This window comes from Penicillium angulare, assembly GCF_028827245.1.
Source record: "Penicillium angulare strain IBT 27051 chromosome Unknown utg000003l_segment0_segment0, whole genome shotgun sequence".
Lineage (NCBI taxonomy): Eukaryota > Fungi > Ascomycota > Eurotiomycetes > Eurotiales > Aspergillaceae > Penicillium > Penicillium angulare.
This window is the reverse complement of record NW_026623162.1, coordinates 1,732,401-1,759,931: the sequence shown is the minus strand read 5'-3', so window position 1 is coordinate 1,759,931 and position 27,531 is coordinate 1,732,401. Positions and strand designations below refer to the sequence as shown.

General features: G+C 47.2%; 10 protein-coding genes across 10 annotated transcripts; 5 read left to right on the top strand and 5 right to left on the bottom strand.

The window, feature by feature from the left end:
* Positions 1 to 641: 641 nt before the first annotated feature.
* Positions 642 to 1,774, top strand: N7478_002816 (MDR family NADP-dependent oxidoreductase; the record flags this gene model as incomplete). Its single annotated transcript, XM_056919030.1, has 2 exons — positions 642 to 1,436; positions 1,493 to 1,774. 2 exons carry the CDS (start codon positions 642 to 644, stop codon positions 1,772 to 1,774), a joined length of 1,077 nt encoding a protein of 358 aa, XP_056782188.1.
* Positions 1,775 to 2,594: 820 nt separating this feature from the next.
* N7478_002815 (uncharacterized protein) lies at positions 2,595 to 3,456 on the top strand (the record flags this gene model as incomplete). The annotated part of the gene is made up of 2 exons (XM_056919029.1): positions 2,595 to 2,736; positions 2,795 to 3,456. 2 exons carry the CDS (start codon positions 2,595 to 2,597, stop codon positions 3,454 to 3,456), a joined length of 804 nt encoding a protein of 267 aa, XP_056782187.1.
* A 642-nt stretch (positions 3,457 to 4,098) lies between these two features.
* Positions 4,099 to 5,848, bottom strand: N7478_002814 (cytochrome P450; the record flags this gene model as incomplete). Its single annotated transcript, XM_056919028.1, has 2 exons — positions 4,099 to 5,053; positions 5,145 to 5,848. 2 exons carry the CDS (start codon positions 5,846 to 5,848, stop codon positions 4,099 to 4,101), a joined length of 1,659 nt encoding a protein of 552 aa, XP_056782186.1.
* Positions 5,849 to 7,104: 1,256 nt separating this feature from the next.
* N7478_002813 (type I polyketide synthase) lies at positions 7,105 to 14,694 on the top strand (the record flags this gene model as incomplete). Its single annotated transcript, XM_056919027.1, has 4 exons — positions 7,105 to 7,492; positions 7,578 to 7,846; positions 7,916 to 13,807; positions 13,861 to 14,694. 4 exons carry the CDS (start codon positions 7,105 to 7,107, stop codon positions 14,692 to 14,694), a joined length of 7,383 nt encoding a protein of 2,460 aa, XP_056782185.1.
* Positions 14,695 to 15,929: 1,235 nt separating this feature from the next.
* Positions 15,930 to 17,669, bottom strand: N7478_002812 (alpha/beta hydrolase; the record flags this gene model as incomplete). The annotated part of the gene is made up of 1 exon (XM_056919026.1): positions 15,930 to 17,669. One exon carries the CDS (start codon positions 17,667 to 17,669, stop codon positions 15,930 to 15,932), a length of 1,740 nt encoding a protein of 579 aa, XP_056782184.1.
* Positions 17,670 to 19,229: 1,560 nt separating this feature from the next.
* On the top strand, positions 19,230 to 20,273 carry N7478_002811 (heme-dependent oxidative N-demethylase family protein; the record flags this gene model as incomplete). Its single annotated transcript, XM_056919025.1, has 4 exons — positions 19,230 to 19,233; positions 19,302 to 19,840; positions 19,890 to 19,985; positions 20,043 to 20,273. 4 exons carry the CDS (start codon positions 19,230 to 19,232, stop codon positions 20,271 to 20,273), a joined length of 870 nt encoding a protein of 289 aa, XP_056782183.1.
* Positions 20,274 to 21,017: 744 nt separating this feature from the next.
* On the top strand, positions 21,018 to 22,864 carry N7478_002810 (uncharacterized protein; the record flags this gene model as incomplete). The annotated part of the gene is made up of 5 exons (XM_056919024.1): positions 21,018 to 21,337; positions 21,404 to 21,596; positions 21,663 to 21,707; positions 21,775 to 22,252; positions 22,341 to 22,864. The coding sequence occupies 5 exons, from the start codon at positions 21,018 to 21,020 to the stop codon at positions 22,862 to 22,864; spliced, it is 1,560 nt and encodes a 519-aa protein (XP_056782182.1).
* A 329-nt stretch (positions 22,865 to 23,193) lies between these two features.
* On the bottom strand, positions 23,194 to 24,868 carry N7478_002809 (M14 family metallopeptidase; the record flags this gene model as incomplete). Its single annotated transcript, XM_056919023.1, has 2 exons — positions 23,194 to 24,402; positions 24,479 to 24,868. The coding sequence occupies 2 exons, from the start codon at positions 24,866 to 24,868 to the stop codon at positions 23,194 to 23,196; spliced, it is 1,599 nt and encodes a 532-aa protein (XP_056782181.1).
* A 97-nt stretch (positions 24,869 to 24,965) lies between these two features.
* N7478_002808 (uncharacterized protein) lies at positions 24,966 to 26,036 on the bottom strand (the record flags this gene model as incomplete). The annotated part of the gene is made up of 3 exons (XM_056919022.1): positions 24,966 to 25,046; positions 25,225 to 25,471; positions 25,540 to 26,036. 3 exons carry the CDS (start codon positions 26,034 to 26,036, stop codon positions 24,966 to 24,968), a joined length of 825 nt encoding a protein of 274 aa, XP_056782180.1.
* A 211-nt stretch (positions 26,037 to 26,247) lies between these two features.
* On the bottom strand, positions 26,248 to 26,888 carry N7478_002807 (uncharacterized protein; the record flags this gene model as incomplete). The annotated part of the gene is given in 2 exon segments (XM_056919021.1): positions 26,248 to 26,715; positions 26,730 to 26,888. 2 exon segments carry the CDS (start codon positions 26,886 to 26,888, stop codon positions 26,248 to 26,250), a joined length of 627 nt encoding a protein of 208 aa, XP_056782179.1.
* Positions 26,889 to 27,531: the final 643 nt, after the last annotated feature.

The window sequence follows — 27,531 nt, the reverse complement described above, 5'->3', positions numbered from 1 at the left end:
TTTCTTTTTTTTTTTTTTTTTTTTTTTTTTTTTTACAAAACGGGACTATCAATATACATTCACCAAGTGTAGATCGTAGTCTACTTGGAATTTCTATGATTAATCCATCTTGCTACGTAAGAGCTACTTGGTTAAAGCCTTCACTTCTTAAACTCACTTTGTGGGATTGTATTCCAATGCTGCCTGATGAACATTCTCAAGGGCATCAGGCATACCACTAGCCGTCCAGAACTTGGCCCATAAAGCTGCGCCTAATAACACAGCAGTCCTTCGCCCTCCATTCACATATTTTGTACATTACGTTACTGTATGATATTTTTGTCAGCTCGGAACCCTCCGACTAGTCAAAACATCCGAAAGGCTCCGATTGTTTTAGTTCATTGTCAAGAGCGGACATGCAATATGCAATATCGTCTCGCAGACGCTTCTCGAACTATCGGGGAGAATTTTGCCCCGAGATCCATTGCAATATAGTTTGAATGAGTGAGTATCACTATTTATATAATATTGATAAGACTCAACAATATCACGTATAGAAGCCATAGTGGTCTTGCAGCTATACCATTACCATTACTATTATTCCTCCTATTATTCGAACTCATCCTGCGCCTCCGCATATATCAACGTCACATTCTACCAAAATGGCAGACCAGGATCTTGTTCCAAACAAGACATGGGTTTTCAAGAACCCTCCTACCGCATTGATCGAACCGGGCGTCACCACCGCCATGGAAAACAGGCCCACCCCGCTTGTGGCACCGCCCGGAGGTATAGTCATCAAGTTGCTCATTGCCGGACTTGATCCTCATCAGCGAGACCGCATGCGCGGAGTGGGTAATGTAGACTATGTTCCTCCTTATGAAGTGGACAAGGCCATCTCCAACTTCTCCATCGGCCGAGTAATTCACTCCAACTCCAGCGCCTTCGAGGAAGGTAGCCTTATCGCTGGCAGTCTGCCCATCTCCGAGTACAGTATCTTGCCCGATTTTTTCTTGGGCTTGAAGATCATGGCCTCGCCTGTCGTGTGGAAGGTCAGCAATGACTACCAGCTGGACCTGAAGCACTTTGTTGGTACGCTCGGACTAGCGGGCATGACTGCATGGAACGCCTTTTACGGCCTGGTCAAGCCCGTCGCAGGCGAGACAATCTGGGTGAATGCTGCGTCGAGCTCCGTGGGCGAAGTGGTTGTCCAGCTAGCCAAGATGGAAGGCATGAAGGTGATTGCCAGTGTTAGCTCGGACGAGAAATTGGCGTACGTGATCAACGAACTGGGCGCTGATTCCGGCTTCAACTACAGAGAGGAACCTGTCGACTCCGCTTTGAAGCGTCTGGCGCCGGAAGGCTTGGATGTGGTGTTTGAAAATGTCGGAGGAGACCACTTGCAGGCAGCTATTCAGAACATGAAGTGGTTTGGGCGAATCATTAGCTGTGGAACAGTAAGTCTCGTTTCGAGTTGTGTTTTAACTCCGAGCTAATATTTCTTTTCCCCTAGGCTTCTCAATACAATAAGCCACTCGAGGAACAGTATGGTATCACTAACACCTCCGAGATCTTCCGTCGCCGCATCACGATCCGAGGATTCATGTTCTGGGATGAGAACATTTACAATGACAACATTGTCAATTTCCTTACCAATATGCCGAGATTGATTTCTGAAGGCAAGATCAAATCACGATACACCATTTTTGAGGGTATTGACCAGGCAGACAAGGCCTTCTTGTCCATGTTCACTGGTGGAAGCTTTGGCAAGACGGCTCTAAAAATTAGCGATTAGTAGTTTGATCTCTACTAGATAGCCTTTTATAGCCAATTTAAATTGGTCGCTCATGTTCAAACAACCCGAAATCAATTCAAAAAATGACTAAATATTGATGGCTGTCACCGTGACCTTGCGAAAGTAATGAACGAGTTAAGATATTACAGCACATATCACAATATATTACCTCGGTTTGCTTATGATTAGGTCTGGTTGCAAGTACTACTTTGCTCTCAACCTCTCCAATTCCCCCTTGCCTCTAAGGTCTGTCATTTATTTTTCTCTCAACTCTACCTAATTATTATAAATGCCTGTCACGGCCTCGAAATATCTGTTGCGGCCGGATTTCGTCTCATATGAAGTGGAATATCATATAACCAATCAAACTCTCTGGCGAAATATAAACTTACACCTTCAATGTTCAATAATCTGAAGCGAACTTGAAGTACTGTGGCCTAGCTTCCAAAATCTACGGAAAATTCCCTCCTAGGGCTCCAGCTACCAAACCGTTCTAATTTTTCCCAACCCCATCGGAGATCATGTATCCAAAAAAAATTCGCTGTGATTTGTATTCAAAAAATCAAATCATTAGCAACTATAATATGGCAGACTCTTCCAACCTAGGAGCTAAATCGAAATCGGAAAATTTAAACACATACGTACTCATTCGGCATCGGAGGGTTTAAGGAATTGGCCCCTAGAAGCCGCGTGGGTGGGGACCAAGTGGTTCACAAACTAAAGACTTGGAGCCCTTATTAGTATTCTTTATAAATTCATTTGGCTTTTGTTACATATACGCAATAAACAAAAGGACTGTGTCTTCGAACACTCTCCCAAAATGCGGTTTCTTTGCCTGCATGGTTACGCGACATGCGTTGATGTTCTAAAAGAAATGATGGAACCAATAATAGAGCATCTGCCGAGTCACTGGGAATACGAGTATTTGGAAGCAGACATGGAGTGCTCTAAACTTATGATTCGTAAGTCATCTTTGCAACCTCCCTCATTTCACCCTTGAGCTAATTTCCGAATTCTTAGCCACCATGGATCAAATCCCCCCACCAAACTACTCCTGGCACAACTATCCATATCCACAGGACGTTCATAATGCCCACGAGCGTATAGTCTCGTTTGTGGAATCTGAAGGGCCGTTTGATGGAATTTGGGGTTTCTCCCAGGGCGGCGCTATGGCTGCCTTGATGCTCCTCATGCACCAGAAATTAAACCCCGATGGCCAAGATTGGCCTTTCAAAATGGCCATATTCAACTCTGCATTTTTACCTTATCGTCTCGATTCCGGTTTGATCACATGGGATGTGAAGCAAAAGGATGAGCTGCAGGGCACATACGAGCCAGGTGAATTTGATGCCTCGGGCGGCAGGGAGGTTGACTGGATGAAAGATCCTCATACAACACTGGACTACTTGATGATCAAGAGAGTACAGCAAGACTTCAAGTTCCCGGCCCAGCTTCTTCTTAAGTACCAGCCCGAAGATGTACCCGAAAATTTGACCATACCCTCTGTTCATGTGTGGGGAGTAAAAGACGAATACTTTTTTGTCGACGACTCTTTGTCGAAGATGTTTGGTCCTGATGCATCCAAGATGACGCATCGTGGTGGCCACCACTTTCCCCGGTTTCCTGACGAGCTGGTACATTTTGCCGAATTGATAATCGAGACAGCTTCTACTCTTCCTTAGTCGGCCATGTCCCTGAATTGCGTGGTAATGCAGTATATAGCAAGGTTTTTCTTCATCTTTAATATAAATTCAATTGCAACATATTGAAGCAGAGATAGTACCACAGTTCCCCCTCCCGTTGCTCTTCGGTCCACTATGCTACTAGTAGTTGTTGTATCTTCAACTTTTAACAAAATATGAAGAGTCTCGATTGCATTGCATAGGGAACTTTGGAGCTGATTTAGGCTAGTTTCAATGATGCTTTATCAAATGATGGCACGTTGCGTGTGCGTGCTAAAATTCTTGAATATACTATATACGGTGATCCGGGATGAGGCACGAAATCTGAAGAATTTAGAGAATATTTCCGTAGGCTCAGCACGACTAGCTGCTTCGAGTTAAAAACATTTATCTATTACATGCAGAGCGAGAATGGCGAGAAGAACTTATTATCATGACCATTCCAAGGGTACTACGTATTGCAAATATGATATCAAAGTCCATCATGAAGTGCGGGGGCTTCTTCAATCCCAGCCACATCAAATTGTCAGGACTTCTCGACATCTTGGCATTATAGATAGAATGTAAAAACAGGAAGATAAGGAATCTAACAGGTCAGAATTCTAATCATAAAGTCAAGATTCAATGGAGATGAATCTTTCTCTAGGACAAAGACACGTTACCCGGCTCATAAAATGATACCTTGACACCGTCGCCAGGCATCAGCACAATGCTGTCCTTGAGAGTAGGGATACCGTGGTCAATGGGGTCCATGTGACTGACAACACGCTCGAACTTCTGAAAAAGGCGCACAAGAACATATCCCATCTCGGTAAGGGCAAATTGCTGTCCAATGCAAATGCGCGGGCCACCGTTGAAGGGAACAAACTGCCACGACTTTGGCTGCCAGCCTTCCCATCGTTCAGGAGAAAATATGTTTGGATGAGGATGGTCCGGTGGGTAGAGATCAGCCCTACGCTGCATGGTCAATGTCGAGTAGGCGATCGGCGTATTCTTGGCAATGGCCACGGGCTGATTGCCATCAGGACCTCCGCCACGCGGTAACGTCGTGTCATGGAAGGCCATCCGCACATTATACGGAATAGCGGGGTACATTCGTAGTGTCTCATTTAGGACATATTTAAGGTACTTCATATCTTTAAGGTCGGCGTAAGATGGGTTCCTACACGTAGCGTCGCTCTCTAGGCCGACGTGTTGGGCAATCTCGTCCCGGAGGCGTTGCACGCATTTTGGCTTCTTACTTAGCTCATAAATGGCAAATGATAGAGTACTTGCTGTTGTGTCACGACCAGCAAGTAAAACGGCTACAAGCTGGTCCCGTAGAACTTTCCGGTCGCGAGTGAACTGAGCCAAGGCGTGCAGGAAGGTGTAACGGCCAGTTCCTCCTTCATTGTTGTCGGAAATCGTCTGCTCAAGCTCCTCAGGTGATATTTCTAGGGCGTGTTCGATAAATGGATTAATAAACTCATTGATAACGCGGAGTCCATTGTTGTAAGAGTCTCGTGGAACGAATCGTTTGGCAGGGCCGGCGCGGTTGATCTGGCTTTGCACGCGTTGGACTTCAGCGAACGCTTCGGCGAACCCTTGCTGGGGTATACTTGGTTTTTCAGTTATTAAACTGCAGCAACAATCGCTTCTAAAATGGAAACGGAGAGCACTGTGGAGGATGAGAAAATTAGTGAACTCACGTTAAAGACTTTGTATCTTGACCAAGCAAAAAGTCTGTGGCCACGTCCAGTGTATAACGGAATAATAGATCGTTCATATCTATAACAAGCCCACTGGCCGAGTATTTCGCAGTGCTGCCCTGCTCCCTTGCAGCAATTACGGCACCCGCCGCCGCGGCGTCCCCGCCGACAGACATAACGGTGAACAAAGTCTGTAGATGTCCTTCGAAGGTGTGCAAATCGGACACACGATCCTTTATAAACTGCGGGCGAATCAGCTGGCGGCTTGCGTGCCACTCAGCACCATCCGTGGTGAATATACTATCCCCCAAAAATGGCTCGAACTCGCGTCGAAAGGGCTCGCCCTTCCCATAGTCTCGGAATTGCTTGGCTAGAATAGCCTGAATGTTCTCTGGGTCGTCGGTGAAAATAATCCGCTTCCCAATGATGTTGACCTCGACGGTGTGATTATTCAGTCTCGCGAACATGTTCTCCCAGAGTAAGTGGTTCGTATGGTTGGCGGAGGCCTTTATCTTGTCAATGATCAGGTCGATGTTTAGGGGCAGCTTTCCAGAGTATTCGGGCGCTCGCACGCCACCGGTGTTGCGGAGGCGGCGCTCCTCATTGAAGCGCTTGCGAAGAATATTTATTATGAGATAGGCGAAGGCAACTAGCAAAAGGGACTTCCAGGAGATCCTGGCAAATACTTCTTCGACGACACCCATGGCGTCTAGATGTATCGATCGGTGATATTATCCCCTGATATTTATCTCTATAAAATCATCCACGAGGGGTCAATCAGGAAAGAACAAGAGCAGATGGTGACTCTTTACTTATGTCTCGCCTTTTCACAAAAGAAAAAGCCGAATATGAAGGGCAAGGGAGATGAAGAGAAGAGCCGACGAGGCCTGATTGATTGATTTCTTTCGAAAGAAAGAAAATGATGTCAGGAGAAAATCAATACAGAAGAGGGGAAAGAGGATACTCGGACTGAAGATGAGGTTCGTTCAGGAACAACAAGACTATAAGGGGATTCGTTCCGAATCTGCCATTTTCACCACGACGAAACCATCCAATAGAAGAAAAGCCCCCAAGCTCCCAAGCTCAAGCGCTTGCATCCAAGTCCTTTGTACATACATCACTAGTCTCGTAATTACAATTATTAATAAATGATTCCTAATTGAAAGCTGCAGACTGCTAGACCTCTACCACTTTCAATAATAGTTTTAGTGGTTTTATACTGGAACAAATATTATCCTATAGGTAATGGAAACAACCCCAGGGGCTTCTAGTACAGGAAATCTGGCGATCAGCTTCCCGATCAGGTAAGTGGCTACCATAAAAGAGCCATTTACAATAGTGCGGGATGTTTTACGGAGCAACACCCGGAGCTTGCCCATCAAAACATGGAAGAGACCGACCATGCAACATAAGATGATAGATTTAGTGCGGCTTGTTATGCTACCGTTAAGTTGTTTGAAGCCGTATAGCTCCCAGGGCTCATTTAGTTCCAAGGATGAAGGTGAAGTGGACCCCATAAGTACCCGAGGCAGGCTCCGATTGGGCCTCCAATCTTCCGATTAGATCTCCGAACGTTCGGATCCACACTAGTATTTTAGTATTCAGGTGGTGGAGCTGAGTTAGAAAAGAAGCGCCCGGAAGTATCATGATATTTTTAGATTAGCAAAATGGCCCCCCGAGAGCCTCCCGGAGGAGTCTCGGCAGGCTTGGACAACGATTTCGTGATTTTGTAGAAGCAACGGTCCTTACGGAGGGTAACTCGACCAGTTCGATAAGACCAGATAACCAAATCTCATGGTCGTAACTTTATATAAGATGATATCGTTTCATTCTTGCGGAGAGAATATGCAGAAAACGCGGCATGGATTGAACTCCCCCGATATAGATACGGTGATCCATTCTTTAGAAACATTTAGTCACAACTGAAAATCCCCCACTCGCTTTTTTACACACACAAACCATGGCGCCTTTCATCGACACGATCGACGACACGAATTGCTTCGCCAATCATGGCGTTGCCAGCTCATCGCCATCAGACATTGCTATTATCGGTGTCTCTGGACGTTTTCCAGGGGACGCTACTTCGCCACGCAAACTATGGGACATGGTGATGGATGGGAAGAACGCGAAGGAACCAGTTCCCAAGAGCCGCTTCAACGCTGATGGCTTTTACCATAAAGACAGTCGCCGACCTGGAACAGTGAGCGGCACTAAGTCGGGCTACTTTGTATCACAAGATGTCACTCAGTTCGACGCAAGCTTCTTTTCGATTACACCGGAGGAAGCCAAAGCCATGGATCCGGTCCAGCGGATTCTCTTGGAGACAGCATACGAAGCTCTTGAGAATGGTAAGTAGAGATTATTCCAGGCAAAGAGGCACGCATAGACATGCCGAAAGCTCATACCTAAAGTACATTTTGCTAATTAAACTAGCTGGTCTCACAATTGACCAAATCAATGATGAGCCTATGGGTTGCTACATTGGAGGTGCACTACATGATTACTGGGACATACAAGCCTTGGATATGGACAGTCTACCAAAATACGCTGGAACGGGCACAGGAGGTTCCATTTTAGCTAACCGAATTTCATGGTTTTTCAACCTCAAAGGTCCAAGTATGACCATCGATACGGCATGCTCGTCTTCGATGACTGCGATGCATCTTGCCTGTCAGAGTATTAGATGTGGAGAAAGCGATTCTGTAAGCCTCCGACTCACTCCAAGTCTCAATTTACGAATTTTTGCAAAATGAACTAACCGAACATTCAAGTCTCTGGTCGGAGGCTTTGGCTTAATGCTGTTGCCCAATTTTGGTGTATTCATCAACCCCATGTCTTTCCTTAGCGCCGACGATAAGTGCCACACATTTGACTCGGCGGCCAATGGATATGCCCGCGCCGAGGGTGGTGGTTTCCTTGTGTTGAAGCGACTTGATAAGGCTCTCCACGACGGCGACACCATCCGCGCCGTTGTTCGCGCCTCAGGTGCTAATCAAGACGGCCGAACTCTTGGTCTCACACAACCATCTGCATCCCGACAAGCAGAATTAATCCGCTCTACGTATGCGTCTGCCAGTTTGCCCCTGAACGAGACAAACTACTTCGAGGCCCATGGCACGGGTACAAAGACAGGCGACCCTGTTGAGTGTTCGGCTATTGGTGCCGCTTTTGGGCCAACACGACAGAATCCATTGTATGTGGGATCCGTGAAAAGCAACATTGGCCATATGGAGGGTATTAGTGGAATCTCCAGCATGATCAAGGCAGTTTACAGTCTCGAAACTGGCTGGATCGCACCCACTCATGGCTTGGAGAATCTCAATCCCAAGATCAAGCTGGAAGAATGGAAGATTAACATTCCTACCAAGGCGGTTCCATGGCCCGAGGGTCTTCGCCGTGCTAGTATCAACAGTTTTGGATACGGCGGTGCGAACGCTCACGTAGTCTTCGATGATGCGTACCACTATTTGAAGAAGCGCAACCTGATAGCTCCCCACAACACTACTGTGGAAATCTCCAGTCTGGAACATACTGGATCAAACCGGGCCAATGGAGAAAACGGAACGAACGGAGCAAACGGCAAATCTCAGAATGGAGAGCTAGAAAAAGTGGAGGACTCGATCTCGCGTCTCTTCCTTCTCTCTTCGCATGAAGAGTCTGGCATCCCTCGACTCAGTGAGACACTGCAGGCCTACCTCGATGAAGCAGATGTGGCCCGTGGGTCCGAAGAGGAGAACCGTTTTCTGCACCGCCTGGCATATACACTATCCGAGAAGAGATCAAGCCTTCCTTGGAAATCGTATACTGCTGCATCGAGTATCGAAGAGCTTCGAGAGGCTCTGGCTAGCGCGCGAACCCGCTCCGTCCGCGTGCCCAACAAGGCCAGGGCTCTTACCTTCATATTTACTGGCCAAGGTGCTCAATGGTACGCAATGGGCCGCTCCTTACAGAAATATCCCGTGTTCCAACATTCTTTAAATGAGGCAAGCGCCTGCCTGCAGCTCTTGGGCTGTAAGTGGGATCTCATTGAAGAACTGAACCGAAGCGCCGAGGATTCACAGGTCGATCTCCCGTACATCAGCCAGTCGCTATGCACAGCGCTGCAGATCGCCGTTGTGGACCTTCTGGCCAGCTGGGGAATCCGCCCAAAAGTAACAATTGGTCACTCCAGTGGTGAGATTGCCGCCGCTTATGCCAAGTGTGCGTTCGATAAGGCAGCTGCCATGCGGATTGTCTTTTATCGAGGTCTTCTTGCTCGCAACATTGGAAAGACAGGTGCCATGGCTGCAGTTGGCCTAGGTATGGAAGCGGCTAGGGGGTATGTTGACCGTATCACAGCAGGCAAAGTTGTGGTTGCTTGTATCAACAGTCCAGCAAGCGTCACATTGTCTGGTGACGTGGAGGGAGTTGACGAGGTCGTGCAGCTGTTGCAAGTGGACGACATCTTTGTGAGAAAGCTCCGCGTTACGACTGCATACCACTCTCATCACATGCAAATCATTGCCGATGATTACTTGGCCGCATTGGAGGGCGCCTGGAAGAGCAACCCAGGACACGCGGATGTCACAATGTTTTCGTCTGTCAAAGGCAAGGCTATCGACGCTACCGAGCTTGGAGCCTCATACTGGGTGGCTAACCTGGTTAGCCCCGTGAACTTCTCGGGCGCCGTCACAGCTGCTGCTCATGCAGGTCTTTTGGGAGGGAAGACAAAAAACATGAGTGGCATGAAGAAAGGAAGTCCAGACGCCATCGTCGAAATTGGACCCCACGCCGCTCTCCAGGGGCCATTGAAGCAGATCCTGGATAGTGTCAGTGAGAAGCTTCCGTCACCCCCTCGTTATCTATCTGCCATCAAAAGAAAGCACGACGCCATTCAGACGACCCTGGAGGTCGTTGGCGAGCTGCTAATCCTCGGCCATCCTGTCGATGTCCGTGCGGCGAATGCATACACAGCCTATCTTGGAAATGCAGCGGATGGCGGCAAAATATCTGCCTTAATCAACCTTCCACCCTATGCTTGGAACACATCCAACCGCTTTTGGAGCGAGTCGGCTGCTGTTGCGGCCTACAGGACTAGGAGACACCCACGTCTTGAGCTCCTCGGTGCACGAGACGAACGTTCCACAGAGACAGAACCATCATGGCGCAATCTCCTCCGAATTTCTGAGCAGCCATGGATCGAACACCATCAATTCCAGAGTAGCAACATCTACCCTATGGCGGGTATGATTGTCATGGCCATTGAAGCTGTGCGCCAGGTCCAGACCCGCAATGATATCGCAGGCTACCAGGTGCGCGACGTCACCATTGGACGCGCTCTGGTGGTTCCGTTCGACCAGACAGTTGAGACAAGACTTCAGCTCGCCCCGTGGCGCTCCTCAGCCATTGCGGGCGACGATTCCTCGTACTGGACCGAGTTCAAAGTATCCAGTCGGAGCGAGAGCGGCACATGGACGCCAAACTGCAGCGGCTTGATCACCCCCGTATATCATCCAAAGGGCGATTCTGCAAGCAGAAATGGCGTCTTCATTGACGAAGAAGCCGTTGCCAACGCAGAGCTGAAGGAGGACTACGACGAGATTCGCCAGCACAGTCTTGCAAAGCTGCAGCCCGCTGTCTTTTACAACACGCTTGACAAGACCGGATTCCACTTGGGTCCCGCTTTCCAAGGAGTCAAAGAGCTACATCTTGTCAATGACAAGTCGCACTACACAATGGAAGTGCTGGACACGAGAGAGTGGTATCCTTCAAAGTGGGAGCCACCACATCTCATCCACCCGTCTGTTCTGGACGTTTTCGTGCATCTTTTGACTTCAAGTGCAGGTTATGGCAAGCATCTGAAAGCACGACTGCCCGTGTCTACCGCATCAATTTACATCTCAGCGGACTTTGATTCGACTCCGGGAACCAAGTACCATGGATTTACACGCACTCAAAAGGTGGAAGGTACCAACAAAATGGCAAGTGATGTTTTCGCCTTCAGCAACAACGGAGGGGATAAACCTGTCATCGCGCTTCGTGGATGCCAGTCTGTCGCTCTGCATGGGTCGGGTGTAGAGTCAGACGCTTCATCTAGTCCAGAGTATCTTAACAGCGTTTCCCCATCTCTTGGTGGCCATGTTCCTATTGTGCCCCATCTACTTCCGGATGTGACAATCGCCAATGCTGTCCAGCTCCAACAGCTGTTGCAGTATGGTCCCGATCTTGCCACCACACTGGGTAAATATGTGTCCCTGCTTGCCCACAAATATCCTGCTCTGGAAATTCTTGAATGCAATTCTTCGGCGCATAGTCTACTCACAAATGCCCTTGTCTCCAACGAGGAAGTTCAGAAGGGCCTTAAGTCGGTTGTGATTTCCGGTATAGCACGTCCCGAAGAGCGATCTACTTCCGGACCACTAGATCAATTGATTCACCATCACCAGCTTAATCCTACTGAAGACCTTGTTTCCCAGGGCTTCAAGCACGATTCTCGTGACCTTGTGGTATTGAATACTGCTCAGGAATATGAAGGCGACAACTCTGCAGTATTAGCCAATATTAAGAAGCTTCTGAAACACTCGACCGGCGTTCTCGTGGTTGCAAATGACGCTGAAAGCACACCCGCCATTCCCGCCGAGGCTCTGGTGTCTGCGGGCTTCACCACTCCCATCACCGTCAAGGCTTCTGACGGCTCACGTCTTACAATAGCCCAAGCCACAGATGACACTCCCGAGCCCAATAGCACCATTCAAAATATTCTGGTTGTCGCCCCCCAGAATCCATCATATGGACTGACGCAAGCGCTGGACCGAGTGGGAAGCGAGCTACAACACACGCAAAACTACAATGTTGTTAATATCCCATTTGGCGCCCCCATTCCGGAGCAACTCTCTACGTACTTCGTGATCATTGCCTTGGATTTGGACACCCCCATCCTGGAAGATCTAGATGAGCATTCCTTTGCCAAGCTTCGGACCTTGATTCTCGGGACGCAGGGAACGTTGTGGTTGACCCTGGATTCTGAGTCTAGGGCCCTCGTCAAAGGTCTTGGTCGCACGATCCGCGGCGAGTACCCAGAAATTCCATTCACTACCCTCGCACTCGACTTGGCTGCGGCACTCGATGTGGATGTCAATGTGACTACAACTGCTCAGCTCATCGGAAAAATGCACAATAACTCATCACAGGAGTTCACGGATTCTGAGTATGTTATTCGTAACGGTCGAGTCTTGGTGGAACGTCTCGAACCGCAAGCCGATCTCAAGGCCTTGTTGGACGCATCCAAATCAGGCCACGGTCTTCCCGCAGTCAATATGCCCTTGCAAAAGGCGCTTGAGCAGCAGGCTAGTAGTGCCCAGGCGCTGAAGTTGTTTTTCCGTGAACCAGGTCTCCTCAACTCGTTTGAGTATCACCCCGTTTCCGGTTTATCGATCTCAGACCCCGTGGCAGACGGCCAGATGGAGATTGAGGTCCGATCAGTCGGCTTGAGTTTCCGTGACATCATGGTAGCTATGGGACAGATGGAGGACGCCAACGTCGGCATGGAGTGCTCGGGTATTGTATCAAGACTGGGCCCTGGTGTTGAAAAGTTCAGTGTCGGCGACCGCGTGTTCGGCTTGCACCCTGGCTGCTTCCAGACCCGCGTGCGCGTGGACCCGCGCACCTTTGAGCGCACCCCAGACAATGTGAATGACGAGGTCGCTGCCTCGATGATGGGCCAATACTCGACAGCAATCCATTCGCTCATCAATGTTGGTCGTCTGCAGAGCGATGAGTCTGTGCTGATTCATTCTGCAGCTGGTGGTCTTGGTCAAGCGGCCATTATTGTCGCTCAGTACCTCGGTACCAAGAAGATCTTCGCCACTGTGTCCTCGGACCTGAAGAAAAGGTTTTTGATGGAAGAGTATGGCATTCCGGAGCAACACATCTTCAACAGCCGGGACCACTCGTTTGCTGATGGCATTATGCGCATAACTAACGGAAAGGGTGTGGATGTTGTGCTCAACTCGCTCGCCAACGAAGCTCTGCGGCGTACATGGAACTGTGTGGCACCCTTTGGCCGTTTCATTGAGTTAGGCAAGCGTGACATTTACGACAACACCGGCCTGGAAATGCGACCGTTCCTGAACAACATTACCTTCTCTGGTTTGGACATTGCCGTCCTTATCACGGAGTATCCCGACCGCTGCGAGAGCATCGGCAAACAGGTCTCGGAACTGTTGCAAAGGGGCGCAATTAGGCCACTGAAGAACGTCCTGCAATATAGTTTTGCGGACGTAGAACAAGCATTCCGACTGATGCAAAGCGGCAACAACATTGGAAAGATCGTCTTGATTCCACACCACGAGGACGTCATTCCTGTCGTCCCCGGAGGTCTCGGTGCATTCCAGCTGCCCCCAGATAGTACTTATATTCTTGTCGGTGGTCTTGGTGGCTTGGGTAGATCCATTGCTAAGATGCTCGTTGAGAAGGGCGCCAAGAACCTCGTCTTCCTGTCTCGATCCGGCAATGCAAGGCCTGAAGCGCGGACTCTGCTCGACGATCTGCAGCAGCAGGGTGTTTCGGCAACGGCGGTTGCGGTCGATGTGGCAGACAAGGCACAACTTGAGACTGCAATTAACAAAATAAAACAAACTTCTCCCCCGATAAAGGGCATGATTCATTGTGCCATGGACTTGAGGGTATGTATTCTCACTTCCGAATCAAACTTTATCTTATACTAACATTCTTGCAGGACGGTATTTATAACAACATGACCGCCAAGGACTGGAATCTGTCACTTGTCCCCAAGGTCAAAGCCACCCGTAACCTGCACGAGCTACTGCCATCTGACCTAGATTTCTTTGTCTGCTTGTCATCCATTGCTGGCATCATTGGTTCCCGTGGTCAGGGCAACTACAACGCTGGCAACAACTACCAGGATGCCCTCATGCACCATCGTGCCTCTTCGGGTCTGGCAGCCACCAGTTTGAATCTGAGTCTTGTTCTTGGCATCGGCGTCTCCACGGAAAATGACGGCGTATTCCAGCTACTCAAGAACGGTGCTCTGTTGCCCATGAATGAGATCGATGTGCTGAACGTTGTCGCCGCCGCCGTCTCTGGACGTACCCCGACTCAAGTTGCACTCGGTGCGGCCACTGGCGGTCAGCTTGACAAGTCATCGTCCAATGATCCCTACTGGTTCGCGGACTCTCGATTTTCCATCCTCAATCAGTTGGATCGACAGGCGGATGGTGATAACAGCGGCAACAGTGGTCAGTCAAAGGAAGATTGGAAGAAGCTTGTAGCTGCGGCTATCACCAAAGAGCAGGTCCACGAGCTCATGCTCGGCCAGCTTCTCGTTGGCGTATCCAATATCGTTAAGGTAGACCTGGATGACATTGACCCGAACAAGTCTCTTCCGGCGCTTGGTATTGATAGTCTCGTTGCGATTGAGATCAGGAACTGGCTCCGCAAGGAATTCCAGGCTGACCTTTCTGTGTTTGATATTGTCAGCAACGATCCTCTGCCCACTTTTGTGCAAAAGGTCACAGCCAAATCTACCTTGGTCCCGCCCAATCTCGCTTGAGACGAATTAGTTTTCTGCCTCTTCTTTTTTCTTGTATCTTCCCTTGCGATTGATTTATATGTTATTGTTTCTTTGACTTTCAGAATGATTTTTGATCGCCCATGGAACTTTGCAGTGATTCGCGCTTTGACCAGACCGATCCGAAGCATGAAGCTCGCAATCATGAATTGATGATATCTGTCGTGCCGCGTGGGCAGGATCGGAAGGATATTTGACCCCGGTTTTGATGACCCACTGCAATTGTTTCAATGTCACTGTTATACCACCTGCTTTAATGAAATATGATCCACTTAAAAATCCATTGCGTCTCTCTGACAGTAGTCAATTTAGAGTCTCAACATAATGAAGCGCCAACTTGCATCTCCTAAAAAAATAAGCAAGGGGCTATGTTGTGGAGTTGGGACTGGACGGGGGGGGCTATGTTGTGGTGTTGGGACTGGACGGGGGGGCTAAGAGACCGTTTGCCCCCTGGGAGATCAGATCAGGTCGTTAAATTCGCGCGACCCTGGTGTTTGTATTGAGCATGACCTGCTGTTAATTGGTTGACGCGAGGGGGCTTGGTGAAGCCCGGATTCTTACTGCAGGCGCGAGTTTCGTATTCGTATCCCTGCGTCTATCCGCGTACACTGCACGATTACCGCTCATATCCGAGGACGTCGCAGTAGAAATCCTTCAACAGATGTCCAGTAAAGATTTAGGATTTCTATACAGCTGCTTGGAAATTTGTCCAGACCAGTCGAAGGTAATACTAAAGCTTGCAGACCTGGTACAAAAGGCTGTACAGATTTACCTAGCTAGGGCATCGAAAGGTTTAGACGATGATATTTCAATTCTCGTGCAGCAGTTCCTGGTTGAAACGTCTCTGTTCAATGCAACCTCTCCCCGCGGTCACATACTTATATGGCCATTTTTGATTTTGGGCGCCGAATGTTCATTAGAAGAGGATCAGGATTTTGTAACAGAACAGCTAAAAAGCCTTTGGCGCTCTACTGGATTTGGCAATACCTTGTACGCCATTGAACTGTTGAATAAGATCTGGCGCGGAGAATATGGAGGGGAGTGGACTCAACTTCTAGGTGAATGTATTCAGGGGTTTATTATGTGAATAGTTCAAGGCCCGGTGGAAACACCTTCGCTCCCGTGTTAGAGAATGACATTGACATTGCCATAGAATATTTATTTCGATATTGAACCCTAGATGACTCTCTTTTTGGCAGAGGTTCATCCCCTCGGATCTAGATTAAGTGAGGTGCTCTGAATTCCCAATTCCTGGCGAGCTCCATCTGTGCTAAGTGAATTTTTCGATCATCTGAATGTTCAAAGCCTTTCTGGGCAATCGACTTACCGCCTTCATCCGAATTGGTGAATGTTGGTGAATCCCCATCGCATTGCGTGTATCCATCGGGTAGTTTACCTTCATAAAGGTATGCACGCATGTGTTTTGCAACACACATGGAGGGGACTGCGATTGTCGAATGCCCGTAGCCCTTGACTTCGACAACTTGAGAGCCCTCAAAAACTTCATTGGCAGAATGTGCCCCAATAAGGGGACAGACTGGGTCATAAGTAGTCGACATAATCAGGATTGGATGTGCCGTTATGGCTGTCTTTGGCGGGGTGAACGAGTGTCTCTTTGGGAGGGTCCACTGTTGTCGTTGATAAAATATCTTGTCCTGCCAGGCATCGAACAGGCTAGCGTTGAACAACAGTAACATATGATCCAATATTGACTGTCTATCTTGAGGCCAGTACCCCGGGCCTGTAAGAAGACCATCGTTGAGTTCCACCACTGAATCTGTGTCGTCAACGGTCCATTTCTGTGCGCCGCTATTGTAAGCTAAAAACGCGTCGGTCGCATTCCCTAGTATCAGATCATAGATCTTGTCCGCTAGCCCAGCCCATTTTTGGGGGGTATAAAGAGTCTTAAAGAAACCACTATACCAGATATCATCAAAGGTCAGCAGTCCATGGTTTGTGTTGTTCAGATAGACGCTGAGCGGTTGCTGTTGAAGCTCCTTCATTTTTGACATCACCAAGTCACGCAATTCCTCTTTCGAGTCTGCGAGTTTGGCTAAAGAACAGCTTTCTTGGCCGTCCTTGATACACTCGCCAAAAAACCCGTCAAGCACCGCATCGGTGTTAACTAAAGACGATGCGCCCTCAAAGCCCTCTCCGTACCACTCAAACGCGTTCGCCACAGCGTCGATGATAATTCGTTTGCATCTTTCGGGAAACATTGCTGCATATGTTTGTCCGATTATTGTACCATAGCTTATTCCATAGAATAACATATCCTTCTGACCGAGAGCATCGATGATGCTGTTCATATCAGCGGCTACCTGCGGGGTGTTCACGTAGCCAAGGTGCTCCCCGGCCGTATCAATACACGTTTTCACGAAGTTCTGCGTCCAAGCAAATACCCCCGGGCTGTCCGCTTCGATGTTTCGCGACCGGACGGGACTCAGTCGCTGTCGAGTTGAGGCGTCGGGGTAGCATGAAATTTGTGGGGTCGAACTGTTCACTCCACGGGGATCGAAAGACACTAAGTGGAAACCTTCGCCAATCAAAGTTTTGAGTCGAGGACCAGCTTGATACATCAATGAAAGACCACTTCCTCCGGGCCCGCCGGGGTTGATCAAAATGTTTTGGGTCGCATTTTGGCCCCGCATACGAATGATTGGGATGGAGAAGGTCTTATCTGCTGGGTTGTCTGGGTTGAATTGATCCATAGGGACATCGATTCTACTGCACTCGACGGGGATACCCTCGACGTTTCCACAGTTTTCCCAGCTGATGTTTTCGCCTTCATATTTGAGATACTCTGATTTGGGTTGAGACGGGCATGTTTTGAAGCGATTTCTAATTGTCAGGAGACCTAATAGCGCCACCAACGGAAGGATGAGCCAGTGCTTTGCGCGGTGTTGTCTCTTTTCGGATTTCACAACAAAATCTCCCAACAGTCGCTTTTCTTCCATGTTCTTATTCCTCGGCGTGTTGAATTGGCAAGCCAGTCCGAGTCTGTAACAACGGAAGCTTTTCGATAATCGAAAGTTGGATAAGACGCGAGCACGTTGTTGCCTGTCGTCTTTAATGGACTTACTGTTTTTAGTTTAGTGTTATCTTTGGTAGTAACGATGCGATATAGCAGCCAGTCGGTATTAATACGGGGGCGACTCAAATTTCAATTTATGCCTTGAATCAGAGACTTCTTAACAATACTAGCAGGTAAATTTCTTTTATAATATTTTACACATAATTGAATTGAGGGATGTTATTGAATAAATTGGAAGTTATTGTTGCTTCGTCCCCAGCAAATCTAGACAAATTTAGCCCCCAACCTGTTCACAGCTGTATTGAGCCTGGATGGCTCCGTCGCTTATGTATTTACTAAGCCAGCCTAACCGTGGAATTCAACCTATTGGATGGGCCGAGGGCACCCAATTGTCCGTATGTCTGATTTAGTTTCTATGGATAATTTGAAACGTTCCCAAAGAACGCCCAGTCTGTTGGGTGAGCCCCAGCAGCTCTAAATCAGCAGACTCAACAATTCCCCTGACGGGACCTTCGCAATCATTCAATGAAGGATCTGTACAGAACTCATTACTAGATACCATTCAAAACGAAGAGTACTCTCCTCCAGTTACCTTGTTTTTTGTAATTTTACGTGATCCCCTCTCACTTGCTCTGCCATTATGGTTTATAAAACAAGGAGCTCAGATTGTTCAAGCAGTTTGGAATATAAAATGGAAAATTAAAGTATGCATAGATTCGACACCGGTGATTACCATTATTCCGCCTCTGACATTCCTGGACTTTATATTCTCATCGGGCGTCATAGCCGTCGTTTCATTATCAACAGAGAGACTGACTTCACTGCAACATTAACCCCTCATTCTAGGATCCGAGTAAGGGCATGACTTTCATCGGTATAATTCCGTAGCCAATAGGAGTGTATTGAAATAGCCTATCCGCATGTCTTCGATTCAGAAAAAGGCAATTATATCCTTATCAACATCCCGATAATATACTCTAGCCCGAATTGGTAGGTTAAATGAGCATTTGCAGATAAGGTTGTGCGGGGTAACATATCAGTGGGCGGAATTTGCCTTCCCGATGATACGTGAATTGTGGTTGACTCAGGCTAATACTAATATAGGTAAGTTGAATGAGCAGTAACTGCCAATATGGTAGCGGGGTCAACTTTTGGAGAACGACATAGAAATATTTTGTCTAGGAAATCTTGTCCTTCATCAGTTCAGGTGTTCTTTTCTCATCTATTCGCCACAATGATACACTCAACTCTAGCATATTTACCGGCCTGGCGAACATTACTTTGCTTCAGTTTCATTTCAAGCATACTGCTTATTCTCATTACATTCCATCAGAAAGCCAAATCAAGCTATACACCTCCGGTGAAAGTGGGAGATGGGGAAGAACCCACGTGTTACCCTGCTGTCGAAGGTCTTCATGAATTTGACTGGCAAGAGACAGAGCCAGTGAAGATTAGGCCTTTCAAATCAAAATATAATCTCACCATGAGTCTGTATTGGTCTCAGGCTCGAACCCAAGTGACTAGAGCTAAATTTGCGCTAACGCGACAAATTCAGGTATTCAAGACGGAAGTGTCAATGACTTGATCCTAATGGATAAGAACTATCTCCACCGTATTCAACTTCGCAAGGAGATTATGAAAAATCATCCAGAACATGTTATAGCTGCAGAGGCTGTCGCCAAATCTGCCGTAAATGAGTTTTACACCTGGCTACTGGGGATCTATCTCCCGACTCGCTACCCTCGAATGTTCCAATCAAAGTCCATAAAAGGAAGAGTGTTGTATTTGCATAACATTTCAACAAACGAGAATCTTCCCCTCATCCCCCCGGAAAATCCATTGGATTCTTTACAGATATTAGGTGGACTCGTTGATGAAGACTTTCTCTTCTTGCTTCCTTCTGACGACGGGGATGGATATACACTCAAGGCATTTGTGACATGCTTCCCCAATGGATTTGACACGTTGAAGAAGTTGAATCTCAAACTAAGAGATATCCATAAACCTGTTCCACATTATAAGGAGAAGCTGGAGAAAAGTATGGATCGCTATTTTGACAAGATGAAAGTGGGGAAATTCATGCGACGTGCAAATGTGGGTTTTGCTCGCATTGGTCTTAATCAAACCTCGCTAACAATTTCAGTGGGCAATTCAACCTAACGAACAGTTATTCAAGGTGGCCGGAAACCATTTGTATGAGGGTGACAATATTCCTGAAGAAGAATTTGATATAAATAGAGTGAGTATATTTGGTGGTTATACATAGGATCTAGATGCTCACAAGTTCAAATTTTAGATGCGTCTCCGTGTTGAAAGGCAATACTTGCACCGCTTGCCTCAAAGCAGAGCTCTACTTTTCTCATTTAAGACTCTGCTGTATACACTTCCTGAGATTAAGAATGAGGGACTTGCAGAGGATCTTGTTGAGGCAATCAATGGGCTCAGGCAAGGAAATGCCCCCGGTTTCCATTTCTACAAGAGGGCTGCTGTGTGGGGAGAATTTGTGAAAGCTTATTTGCGCAGTTAAGTCAGATTTTTCAAGTGCAGATGTTATTGTTCTTGGAAAATGACTCAATTAGCATTTCCACTGGTCTTTCTCAGAGACCCAAGGGATCTTCATAGTGATTACCAACTTAACACAAAATAGTCGATCACATCAATACTAACTTGAAGAAAGCCCGATGGCAGCTAGCAATGAGTAAATGTGATGACAGTCACTTACCTAGCTTGAACCGAGATTCGACACACGGAACATAATCCCAAAGCGAATTGAGATCGACACTGCTAGCAGAGAATGAAGGGGAAGTATTCGCCGGCCACCATCAAACCCGCCCAGGGCCGTGCGGAGTCCCCACATCCACGCCAACTACGAATCAAATCCCTGAATCCAGCCCGTATCCACCCCCACAATTACTAGTAAAGCTGGGCCCGGGGAAGAGACCCATCCACGAGTTAGGCCCAACCAGGGAGCAGGATCCTGATTGGCAAATAGTAAAGCACTGAGGAGCCCGTCGAAGCTTGCTCCAATGGCGTAAAGAATATCAAGGACTCTGTCAGCGGCTGGGCATCTTCGGCTGCAAGATGCTATGTGCACTGCCGATGGATTCTCGGTAGCTCTGGGTGTTAATAAATAAAGAGGAATATCACTTGGTTGCGGTGTTTAGTTCAATTCATTTCTGAGTTTCTCCTTTTCTTTGTTCAGAATCTACTTTCAGTCCTCTTTTCCTTTTTATTTGAATTCTTTCCAGCTGGCGGTGCCTCGATATCGGTTATGGATCCTGAGAAACCCGAGATCTTACATGGGGATAATATTTCGAATTCCGGAAAATCCGCGAATAGGGCTGAAATTGAACATGTTGCAGGGAAAGATGGATATGTGTTGAATGACGCTTCTCTTGCCCATGATCATGGTCTGAAGACAACTCAAGATGGAGGAACTATTCTCATCCCACAGCCAAGTGACTCGCCCAATGATCCATTGAATTGGACACAATTCCGCAAGAATGTGATTCTCATAATTATATCCTGCACGGCATTTCTTCCAGACTATGGAAGTGCAACGGGATCAGTGACTCTGAGTCCACAGGGCGAGTATGTACTTTGCACTTGTCATCATGATGATTGATGATCAGAAGACTAACATATATTTTTCTGAAGGGAATGGAATATGGATCCTAATATCGTCAACCACTCACAAGTCGGTAATGTGTTTATGCTCGGTGCTGCTGGCCCTATTGTTGTGGCTCTTTCCGCATACTTCGGTCGATATCCTATTCTATTCTGGTGGACATTACTGGCGTTAGCAACGGCAATTTGGTGCGCGGCTGCTCAAAGCTTTGAGTCATTCATGGTATGCTAATCCCAAATTTGGGCTACTGGCATTCATGAGAACAATGAAAAGCTAATTCACAAAAAGGCCGCGCGAATTCTGAATGGATTCTTTTCAACGGTTGCTCAGAGCGTAGGTTGCCATCACAAGCTCCATCTAATATCCTGAACTATACTGAAAACCTGATTGGGATATATAGGGTGGTCTAATGTTCATAAAAGACATGTTCTTTCTCCACGAACATGCCCGCAAAATCAACATCTGGTCCGGCTTTATAGTTCTCTCTCCATATATGGGTCCACTCCTTGGAGCATTCATAGTCAACACTCAAATATGGCAATGGGCCTTCGGCATCTATACCATTGAAACAGGGTTATGCCTAATAGCCATTATACTATTCGTTGAGGAAACGTACTATGACCGCCACACAATACAACCGGAACTTGTTCCTAATGCTCCGCGTTGGCATCGGGTAATTGGTATCCAGCAGATTCAAACAAAATATATTAAAAACTCGTTTAAAGATGCGATAATGCGTCCTTTCGTGATACTCGGCAAGCCGGTTGTGGTCTTAGCAGTGTTTTTCTACCTCCTCACCTTTGCTTGGGTGGTTGGTATCAATACCACATTGTCTATCTTTCTGGCACCGAAGTATGGCTTCGGGGCTAAGCAAATAGGTATGTTGAGTTGTGTGCAGACTTTCTTGGAAAAATACATAAGACGAACAGTGAAATTGAATTGCAGTTTACACTAACTTGACAATAGGCTTCTTTTACTTCACACCCGTTGTTGCTGCCATCCTCGGCGAGATAACAGGGCATTGGCTTCATGATTTTATCGCAAAGCTATACGCTAAGCTCCACGGTAATCACCTCGAGCCTGAAGCTAGACTGTATGCCATATGGTTCGCAATTCCCTTCATGGCACCAGGGTTGATTTTACTTGGATTCTCCCTGGAGCGACATTATCACTATATGCTCGCGGCGCTAGGCTGGGGCCTGTATGTGTTTGGGATCATGATCATCACCGTGGCTGTCAATTCGTATGTGCTGGATGCGTCCCCTGAAGCAAGTGGGGAGGTGGCTGCTTGGGTCAATTTTGGAAGAACAACAGGTGGCTTTATATGTTCTTATTTTATGGTTGAGTGGGCTGAGAAAATGGGGACTATTCGACAGTTCGGGACTATGTGTGGGATCTTGGGAGGTGCATGTTTGATTGTTGTTGGGCTTCAGGTTTGGGGGAAGACATTGAGGATTTGGGCTGGACCAGCTCGATTCAAGACGGTTTGATACTCCATTGCTCTCGGAATTGGGTTAAGTGCCTGTAAGAGTTTGCTTTGATGTAATGAGCTATTCTTAATAGTTAATTGCTAATGCCATTTCAAATCATGTCTCATTATTTTTTTTCACATTTGTCGCACATTAAGTAGCTTAATCCAGTTCGTTAAAAGACAATATTTACTAGGCCTGCTCATACCACAATGGGGCGAAAGGGGTGGGAAGAAAGAAAACAAAAACAAGAAATGACCAAACGCCTCATTCGAGTATGCAATATGTCGTCAACGACTTTCAGTAGAGTATGTGATATGCGGAATTCACTGGGATATGTGCCGGGGGTATCAAACCAATGGTTTTTGGCCACCAGCTGCATTCTTCAAGTCAATTTCAGTCTCACTGGCAGGAAATGTAGAGGCATCTCCCCAGACAAATTTGCCAAATGCGAGTACAGCATGGAAGATCTCTTCACCTGCCGGTACAATATGCTCCGAAGGTAGCAGAAACCCGTAGCTGCCACGATCCCGGAGTTTTATTTGGTAAGAGTATACGGCATGCAGTTTATGGTAGAACCAATCCAACGCGCTGCCGCCCGAGGTAACGGAGGAGCTTGAGCCAGAATTAAGAATGCCCTCACAAGCAGAGGTCACGTCATATATCTCGCCAGAGGTGTGTCGAATGGTCTTAGCAAGACCCAAGGCCAGCTCCTCCAGACTTTCCAGGGTTGGGGGGACGGCTGAGCAGGCATAGGAATAAGGATATAGGATCTGCTGTGAGTACGAATGAAGATCCAAAAATCCCACTATGTTTGCGCGTCCACTTGAAGTCTCATTAGTTGCCCACTGGGCAAATCGATGAGACTCTAGGGCCTCAAAGGGCTCCGACCCAGCGTAGTTTTCGGAGCAAGGATTTGAACGAGTGGATTCACCGTCCCACTCAAAATCCCAAGCTCTGTCCAAATCAACACCAGGGCAAAATGGAAGACCAGTGGGCTGTCTGTTCTTCCGCCATAGACGATCTGACTCCCATGAATAGACATATCCGTCTGGATTGAGAGTAGGCACTAGAACCCAGTCATATTGGTCTAGGAGGTGAGTGACCGCGCGCGAAATCCCATACTGTGTGATGAGACTGTATGCGACATAGGTAACGGTTGAGGTGCTGATCCATTCGCGAGCATGTAAGCCACCAACGATGAGAATCGTCTTGCGGGGACCTGCAGTGCGGAAATCGGAGTTAAAGGTGCCTAACCGCAAGGCCGGGATTTCGCGACCTTCGTACGACAGTCCAATGCTTGTGTACCGGACATGGGACGAAAACATTGACGACATCAGCCGCATCCATTGCACAATAACGGAGAGTGGCTGGTATTCGCGAAAGAAGACATCGTCAACCGTGGATGATTTCCGACCAGCGGCAAATCCATGTTCTGTCTTCCAAGTATTATGATGTTGTCTCGGATATGTCGCATAGATCATTTCAACTAAATCATCCATGAGTAGCGTATGCGATGCGCGTAGCGAGGAAGGGAGCAGGTCTAGCAAGGAGGGGATCTGTTCCAAAGAGCAAATGGTTAGATGGGGATTATGCACGGTCGCGATTCGGCCCTTTCAATTTATTCAGACGCACCATATCATCAGCCAAACGTATATCTACAAACTCTGCCGTTGTGTCCCAGATATCTAGCACTAAGGCCTGTGAGGCCTCAGCAAGCGCAGTTGCTTCCTCCGGATGACGCAAGTGAAAGCGGAGAACCACATCATTCTCATAACGCTCTCGTACATTAAGTGGTGGACCTGGGTGTCTATGAGATGAGGAGCAGTGACCGTTGCCCCAAACAGATTCAATCACCCAGTCTCGTAGTCGGGTCCATGGGCGGCGGGTAATGGAGGAATGGGTGAGGAGCTGAGCGGGTTGAGGCTGAGGTTCTTGCGATGGTACGATACTGGACCCGGCGGGAACTGCGGAAATGGATGGGATTAAAGCCCCATATACGACAAGAGCGGACAAGAGACGCATCACGACCTAGATGCACCTTTCATTCACCAAGTTCGAATGGTATAATGTGAAAAAGAGAGGGGCGGGGGTGGTTAAGGAGAATATGTTGAACATGGGTTCAATGAGTGATTCTAGCCGGGATCACGGCGGCTCCACTATTCCCCGGCTCCAACAGGAGGCGAGGTGGATAAGATAAGCTCTTGATGATGATGTATAGAATAATAATGTTTGGCTAGACTTTGTATTACTACATACTCAATTTTTTAACGTTGATCATCACTCATTGCATATAGAAGCCAGTATATTAGTCAAGATAGGCAAGGGCTACATTTTGTCAGTAAAAAAAAGTCAAAAGTCGTGGACAGATATTAATTTACCGCAGCAACAGCCTTTACCAAGGGCACAAGGTTCTGAACAAGAGTAGCAAGAACACCACCAGTGAAAATTGGGAGGGCGGCAGATATCAAAGAGGGAATTTTTGCAATTACATCCCCAATATCCGTCAAAAATTCGGGTGTCAGGATATCTGTCACGTCATTGATGAGCTTCTGTACCAAAGACCGGCACCAGACTGTGAAGCAGTGGTGGGATAGAATTGAGGACTGTTCCCACGTCTCCAATGAACTGGGTGATCAAGAGGCCCTTGAGTATCTTTTCAAGTGCAAGGATGGTACTCAACAGTTAAAACAGACAAAATTCCGTTGATGATCTTGGGCAGTCCAGCAATAAGACTTTTTACGTCATTGCTTCCAATGATTGGGATTGAATCTCCCAGAACTGGAACCACTACCTGGATCAGGTCTGTAAAGCTATTGATCAGCTTGGGTGTTATAATAGTTGTTAGGAGGTTTTCAACGGCTTTGATGAAATCTGGTGCCAAGATTGGAACGATATCGTGTAAAGGTGATGGAATGACAGTCACGATCTTTCCAAAATCTAAGAGGAACTGTGATGTGAAGAGGTCCGTTATGATATTCACTAAAGACTTTATAGTGCTTCCTTTCAGCAGAGGCGCAATAGCATCAATGATGGATGGCAGAGCCGAGATCAAGGACTCAATGGGGGAGATGATTTCTTTTGCCAAGATCTTTGGAATTGCCTCTTCTAGCACCAGTAAGAGTGGAAGTATTGAGTTCAGCAATCCAGGAAGATTGACAAGAACCTTCTCAATCTCATCCGTGAACTCCATTGTAAGACGTCAGATATGAGTGATTTAGTGGCCGACAAAAGGGGCAGTAGACGAGTAATAAGACCTGGCACATCTTCAGGCACGGATTCGAGTACATCTATCAATTCGGGAGTGATGACCTCTTTGATCAAGTTTTCGATTGGAGGTATCAGAGGCATCAAATTACTCAGAAGACTTGTTATCTGAGCAAGCAATGACTTGACGTCTTTGATTAACGTGTTGGTGTCAGGATATCTTTGATCAGATCGATAATCGATGGCACAAGTCGTAAGACAGATTTGATCAAACTCGGTACCTGCGCAATCACTTGACCCAGAAGGTTAATAATCTCGGGGATCAGTTTGCTCTTAACCAGTGTCTCCAGCCTGGGTAGAAGAGGAAGCATTGTCTTGAGAAGACCAGGTACTGCTTCGATAAGTTGCCCCACAACATTTATAACTTCGGGTGCCAGTATATCCTTGATAAGAGTCTCTATCATAGGAATAAGTGGAAGCAACGTGTTCAAAAGACTAGGGATGTCTTTCAGCAAGGTTGTAATGTGGCTGATGAATGCCTTCGTCAACACCTCTTTAATGAGACTTTCCACGGGTTCCAAAAGAGGGACTAGCTGTTTAATAATCGCGGGCAAGCCGTTGATCAATGATCCAATCTCGGTAATGAACTTAGGCGTCAAGAAATCCTTCAGCAGAGTACCGATAGAGTTAATGATGTTCGAGCTGAGAAGAGGAAGTCATCCAAAAGCGATGGTAAATCCTTCAAAAGATTTTGAATGTCCTCTATGAATTCATCTGTCATGAGACTCTTCCGAGTGTTTGCCAATGGCTCCAGTGTGGTAGAAATATCCTTGATCATGGGTGGAATATTCTTTAGGAGAGCCTTAATCTCACTGAGGAATTGTGGTGTCAAGACATCAGAGATGAGTTCTTCGATCGGCTTGACTAATGAGATAGGATCTTTCAGATGAGTGGGCAGATCTCCAATCAATGATCAGATCTCCTTGAGAACCTCTGGCGTGAGAGTCTCTTTTAAGATCGTGACAAGAGGTGTAATGATGTCGCTGCTTAGAAGGGCCCATGCTTAACACCCAATCAGTATCAACTTTCAATCTATAGTACTCAAATGAAAGTGGTGTGATTACCTCGGTGAGTTCTTGACGTAAAAATCCGACATCGAAAACTACTTCATATGATTCCTTCAAGTCTTAATCTTCCAGCTTCCAGGTTCAAGCGCTGATAATTAGGAATGAGGTGGTCTGTAAGCGAAATAAGCAAGCATGAGGGGTACCTAATTTAGACTAACGTCTCGCTACAAAGGTACAGAAGTCTAGATGCAAGAGCGGTCCGAGGTAAGTCGGAAGAAGCAACCCCGCAAGATAATCGGTGGATACATCGATCCTGCTCGCGGGGAATTAGCGTTCCCCGCATCAAGTCTCGTATGAAGTTGTGGATCACTCGACGTTTTTGGCAGGGAAATTAAATTTCAATGTTAATTCTAC